A 6,088-nucleotide genomic window follows, 5' to 3' on the forward strand; every position below is an offset into this window, starting at 1 on the left:
GGGCCAGGCGGGGCAGGACAGAGACGGGGAAGGGGAGCCGGCAGGGCCGGAGCCGCCGGGAGCCCCGTGGAGGGATGGCCGGGCCGGGGGCAGCTCGGCGGTGCCCCCTCCCCACGCCCGCACGCCTCCCCCCAGCGCCAGCCACCCCCTCTTCCTCCTGCAGCCCGGCGCGGGGGGCTGCGGGGGTCCCTGGGTGGGCGCACGGTCCCACGGCGCCGATTTTTCCATGGAAACGGGGCCGGGGCGGCCCTCGGAGCCCAAAGATGAGCGCCTGGGGTACCAAAGCCTCCAGCCCGGCTCGCCGCCGGGTTCCAGGGAGCCCGACCCGTCGCCTCTGCTCACGGACGGGCACTACCCACCGGCTCTCGCCAAGCCGGAGCCCCCCCCAGCCTGTCTCTGCCCCACCCCGGGCTGCGATGGGTGCCCGGGGGTGGGCTGCAGGGTGCCCAACCCCTTCGAGCCCGCGCTGGGCATGCCCGGGGGGCGTTTCCCGTGCCCCCCCAGCAACCACACCAAGCTGAAGAAGACGTGGCTGACGCGGCACTCGGAGCAGTCGCTGCCTCGCCTCAAGGCTGCCCGGCGGGACGGGGGTCCCGAGCCCCCCGGGGAGGGCAAACGCTCGGCCAAACGCCCCCATGGCACCGCCGAGGGACCCCGCGCTGCCAGCGAGGGCGCCGGGGCGGCCAAGAGGGGCACGAAGGCCACCGTGTGCCCTGGGGAGGGCACAGAGAGCCGAGGGGACCCCGAGGAGAGGAGGATGGAGCTGGGAGAGGGAGGTAAGGAAGGAGGGTGCCCGGTGGGGCTGGCGAGAGGGCGGTGGCATCACCCAATCTCAAAGGGAACTTTGCATCCCCGTTCCCGGCGCCCACAACACGAGCTGGGAACACGTGAGGGCCGGGAAGGCTGCTGTGCTGGGGCTTTCCCTGGCATGGCTTGAGGCTGGCAGTGATTCCCAGGGCTGGAATGGATGGAAACGCTCCTTTGGGGCAGCGTGGCACCCTCGGGTGGGATGCCGGGGGGGTGGAAATGTTCCTTTGGGGCAGCGTGGCACCCTCGGGTGGGATGCCCAGGGGGTGGAAGTACCGTCACTGGGTCAGTGACTCCCCGGGGAGGAGTTGGCATCTCAGCCCTGACCTCTGCAGAGCTCCAGCCCTACTTTCCAGCCCTACTTTCTGGCCCAGTTTCCAGCCCCCGCCACAGCGCGACAGTCACAGAGTCCCACAATCCTGGAGCGGCTTGGGTTGGAAGGGACCTTAAAGACCATCTCATTCCAACCCCTTGCCATGGGCAGGGACACCTTCCACCAGACCAGGGTGCCCCAAACCCCGTCCAACCTGGCCTTGGATGCTCCCAGTCCCCCTTGGCTGGTGTGGATGGGGCTCCACGGTGTCCCCAAGCACTCCCCGTGTCCCCCCAGAGCCGCTGAGCCGGCAGGAGCCGTGGTGCCTGCAGAGCCTGCCCTGCACTGCGCTGCCCCAGGGCATCCCCCGCTGCTGTGCCTGTGCCCCCCGGGCCACGGGGGACCCCCAGGGAGAGGAGGAGGAGGAGGAGGAGCCCCCCGAGAGCACCTGCAGGCTGCTGCACTTCCGCAGGTGAGCCCGGGGCTCCTGGGGAGCTCACGGGGTGAGGGGTTCATGGAGCATCCCCTCCCATCACCCCATTTCGGAGCATCCCCCTTCCATTACCCCGCTTTTTAACGTCTCCTCTTTGGAGCATCCCCTCCCTTCACCCCTCTTAGCAGCCACCTCTCCTGCCACCCCACTTTGGGACACTCTCCCCATCATTCCCATCACTTAAAAGTGTCCTGTCTCGTCACCCCACTTCAGAACACCCTCTCCCATCACCCTATTTCGAAGCGTCCCCACTTTACACCGTCCCCTCTCGCCTCTTCGTACTGTCCTCTCCTGTCACCTCACTTCAGAGAATCCCCTCCCACCTTTGAGGGCCCTCTCCCATCACCCCGATTTTTCAACCTCCCGTCTCATCACCCCGTTTCTGAGCCCCTCTCCCACCCCCTCTCCCTGCAGGTTCGCCCTGGGGGACGACGGGGAGCTGAGCGTCGACGGCCTCTGCACCCTGGGGGAGGCCGAGGGGGAGCTACCAGAGGAACCCGGCCCCGAGCCGGGGGGCAGGAGTGTGGGGAGCAGCCTCTGCCTGGCCAAGTACCTCCTGGGGGTCCTGGGGGACCCCTTCTGCGACGCCGTCCGCAGGGACAGGGACACGTGGCCGGGAGCCCCCGGCGGGCCCGAGGGTAAGGGGGGACTGGGATGGGGGGACACTGGGGGGCACTGGGGGACACTGGGGAGGCTGAGGCTGTGCTTCCCCCCAGGGGTGACGGCCTGGAGACGGGGGGAAGGAGCCCCCCAGCTCTGCGACGCCTGCCAGCGCGGCTTCTTCAACTCCCACTGGAGCTGCGCCAGATGTGGCTTCCAGCTGTGCCCCGCCTGCCACCGCGGCAGGAGGGAGGCCGACGGCCCCGGTACGTGGGAACGGGGGTGGGTGGATGGAAAGGGGGTGCCAGCCCTTGGCAGGGGGGCTCGGTGGGGACGAACACACCCTCTCTCTGACGCAGAGGGTCCAGCACAGCCGCCCGAGTGCACCCCCGGGCCAGACCACCCCGTCACAGCCCTGGTCCCCACGCAGTTCGTCCCCACCTGTGGTGAGTGTGTCCCCCAGCCCCGGGACCCTCCCCATGCCCGCTGTAGGGAGGGGGCTGACACCCCTGTCCCCGTTGTCCCCAGTCCTGACCAGGCTCTGGAAGCTTCTGCACGAGGTCAGGGCCAAGTTTGGCATCGAGTCCCACTGTCCCTGCGGGGAAGGGGCTGCGGAGCAGAGCCCGGCCGAGCCCCCGGGCAGGCAGGTACGGGGGGAGCTGTGGATGGAGGGGGGGGGAAATTGGGTGCAGGTGCACCCCAACCCCTGCACGGGGGTGTAGGGGGGAGGTGTGGCTCCCCCCCCGATGCCCACACGGGTGTTTCAGGAGCCGCCGGGGGCTGCGGTGCCCACCCTGCCACCCCCCAGCCACGGCCAAGCTGACACCTCCCGGCCCATCAAGGAAGGTAGGGCCGGCTGCGACCCCCCCGCCGCGGGCACGGCCCCGCCCCGGGGGGGTCAGGGATGCTGCACCCCCTCCCCTTCTCGGGGTGCTGGGTAAGGGGTTGACATGCAGAGGGCGGCGTGGGCGACCCTGACCGTGTTCCCCCCCCGAGCAGAGAGCCCCGAGGGGGGGCCGCCGTCGCCGGGGCAGCCCCCAGCGCGGGGTGCTGTGCAGACCACCACCCTGTGCGACCTGTTGGCCTCCACCGCCGTGAAGCTGTGCCTGGGGCAGGACGGGGTGCGCATGGCCTTCGCCCCCGTGGTGCCCACCCTGCCCAGTGTGAGTCCCGGGGCGACCAGGGCACCCCCTCCCGTGCTGCCCACCCCGCCTTGGGTGGGCGGGGGGGACTGAGGGGCTCTCCAATTGCATCCCCCCCCCTTCCAGGACAACCGCCTGACCAGCATCCTGGACAGCATCATCGCCCACGTGGTGGAGAGGAAGATCCAGGAGAGGCAGGCGGGGGGCGAGCTGAGCCCGCCCAGCCCCCCCGAGCCCCCCGTGTCCCACTGCGTCCTGGAGCCCAGCGGGCTGCTCTGGCTGCACGACCCCGGCCATGCCAGCAACTACAAACTCTTCCAGGAGCACTGGCAGCAGGGCCAGGTGAGCCCCCCATCCCTGGGGGGGGTTTGGGGACACATGGGACCACCCCCCCCCAGCCCCGCTGAGCCCCGGCTGCCCTGGCAGCCCGTGCTGGTTTCAGGGCTGCAGAAGAGGCTGGAGGGGCGGCTCTGGGGGCCGGAGTCATTCCGCCCACCCCGGGGGGAGCAGGAGGTGGAGGCAGTGAACCTGCGGGCGCCGGCGAGCCCCGTCCGCCTGAGCAGCCGGGACTTCTGGGATGGCTTCGCTGCCAGCGAGGGTGAGCGGGGCCATGAGTCTGTGGGGTGCCCGAGGTGATTTTGGGGCGAGGTGTGAGGGGAGCCGGGCTGTGCCCCCCCTCCCTCCATCCCCGTGCATGATGCCGGGCTCCCTCCCACAGCATCCCTGGAGCGGGAACAGGGCGCTGGGGACTTGCTGAAGCTGGAGAGTGGCTTTGGGGACATGGAGCTGAGCCGGTAAGTGTTGGCAGAGGGTGGGTTCCCCCCTCCCTGACCTCCCCATGGCAGTGCTGGGGGCAGCGGGGCGGCTCTGCCCTCGCCTGTACCTTGGTGCCCCGGTGTCAAACACCCGCCCTGTGCCACAGGACCACCAACCTGCGTGCCAGCCTGCCCCTGCCCGAGTACTGCGGGGCCAGCGGCTGCCTCAACCTGGCCACCCACCTGCGGGGCCAGCGGGCTCGGCGCTGGCTGCGCCCACGCATCTGTGCAGCCTATGGTGAGCGTGGTACGGGGGCTTTGGGGGGCACCTGGGCCCCACCCTTCCCACGGGGATGCTCGACGCTCACCCAGCGCCCTGCTCCCACTTCCAGGTGTGCGCCCGCGGGACCGGAACGTCGGGACCAAAAACCTGGCGGTGGAAGCAGCCGATTCCATCAACATCCTGGTTCACGCTGCGGTGGCACCGCGGGGTACAGGGGGAGCACCGAGGGTCCCCCCACACCGCCCCCTCCCCCCTGAGCCCTCCCTGAGCCCCCCCTCTGCCCGCAGAGGTGCTCCTGCCCGGCGACACGGATGACATGGATGCGGCGCTGAGGGAGCGGCTCAAGGACACCGGCGGCCGGCCCGGGGCACTGTGGCACATCTTCCGTGCCGAGGACGCCGCCCGGATCCGGGATTTCCTGAGGAAGGCGAGTCCTGGGGCGACCAGGGCACCCCCTCCTGTGTTGCTCACCGCCCTCTTGGGTGGTGCTGTTGGATCATCCCTGACCCTGGTGGGATGCCGGGGGGATGAAGGGAGACCCCGAGATAGGGGTTGTGGTGCCACTGGAGCATCCCTTGTCCCGCTCCGGCCCCCCCTTCCATCTCCGCTCACCCCTGGCACCCCACAGGAATCCGAGGAGCCGGGGCAGGAGGGGACGGCCACGGGGGAGCCCCCCGGGCGCTCCCTGGACCCCCCCGGGCGTTACTTGGACGCGGCGCTGCGGAGGCGGCTGCGGGAGGAGTGTGGGGTGAGCGGCTGGACCCTCCTCCAGTGCCTGGGGGACGCCGTGCTGGTCCCCGCGGGGGCTCCCCACCAGGTAGGCAGCCCCAAATCCCCTCCAGGGGGGAACTGTGCCACCCCCCCATGAGGAAACCAAGGCAGGGCAAGCCCCTGATGCCCCCCTGATGTAGGTGCAGACTCTCACGGGCACCATCAGCGTGGAGCAGCGGTTCCTGTCCCCGGAGAGCTCCGCCCGCCTCCGGCTGCTCGGCCCCGATCCTGCCGGGACCACGGGCCAGCTCCACGCCCAGGTGGGTGGTCTGGGGGTGGGTGTGTGTGTGTGGGGGTCCCGGTGGGGGGTGAGCGGTGCTGACCCCCCCTCTTTGCACCCCCTGCAGCTGGATGGGATGATCTTCGCCGCCGTGCGGGAGGCGCTGGGGGTCCTGCGGGGCTGCAAGTGAGCCCGTGGAACGCTGGAAGGACGCTCTGACAAGTCTGGGATGGGCGCTGGACGTGGGCCTGGACCCCAGGGGAGCCGGGAGCGGGCGCCTCCAGCTCGGTGCTTTGCTCCAGGATCTCCTAGAAAGGCTCGGGGCAGGAGGAATAAAGTGTCCACAGTGTGCCGGGAGCACTGGCACCACCAGCATTGCCTCAGGGTCTGCCTTCATCCCTTTTCTTTCTCACTGGGGTCAGGGATGCTCTGGGAGCACTGCCTTGGTGTCTCCTTTCATCCCCCATCCCTTCCATCACAGTCAGGGATGATCCAGTGGCACCACCAGCATCTGCCCTGGCATCTCCCTTCGTCCACTGTCTGTCCCACTGGGGTCGGGGATATTCCAGTGGCACCACCAGCATCTCCCTTCCATCCCACTGGGGTCAGGGGTGTTCCAGTGGCATCACCAACACCTGCCCTGGTGTCTCCCACTCTCCCATCAGCGTCAGGAGTGATCCTATGGCACCACCAGCACCCGCCTT

The 6,088-nt window shown here is 69.8% G+C and overlaps 1 protein-coding gene across 1 annotated transcript; it reads left to right on the top strand.

Moving 5' to 3' along the window:
- Positions 1-226: 226 nt before the first annotated feature.
- On the top strand, positions 227-5,574 carry LOC113962822 (lysine-specific demethylase hairless-like). The gene is made up of 16 exons (XM_027673597.1): positions 227-776; positions 1,418-1,592; positions 2,028-2,251; positions 2,330-2,479; positions 2,573-2,659; positions 2,742-2,860; positions 2,981-3,059; positions 3,213-3,376; positions 3,482-3,697; positions 3,782-3,953; positions 4,074-4,149; positions 4,278-4,408; positions 4,503-4,588; positions 4,683-4,820; positions 5,305-5,424; positions 5,512-5,574. The coding sequence occupies exons 1-16, from the start codon at positions 227-229 to the stop codon at positions 5,572-5,574; spliced, it is 2,550 nt and encodes an 849-aa protein (XP_027529398.1).
- The last annotated feature ends 514 nt before the right edge of the window (positions 5,575-6,088 follow it).

The sequence above is a fragment of the Neopelma chrysocephalum genome, unplaced genomic scaffold (genome assembly GCF_003984885.1).
Source record: "Neopelma chrysocephalum unplaced genomic scaffold, ASM398488v2 Primary Assembly neopelma1_185288, whole genome shotgun sequence".
NCBI lineage: Eukaryota > Metazoa > Chordata > Aves > Passeriformes > Pipridae > Neopelma > Neopelma chrysocephalum.

Coding starts and splice junctions, on each gene's coding strand:
- LOC113962822 (XM_027673597.1), top strand. CDS start 227: ATGGAAACGGGGCCGGGGCGGCCCTCGGAGCCCAAAGATGAGCGCCTG. Junction 2,252..2,329: donor AGCCCCCGGCGGGCCCGAGG/GTAAGGGGGGAC, acceptor GCTTCCCCCCAG/GGGTGACGGCCTGGAGACGG. Junction 3,954..4,073: donor TGGCTTCGCTGCCAGCGAGG/GTGAGCGGGGCC, acceptor TCCCTCCCACAG/CATCCCTGGAGCGGGAACAG.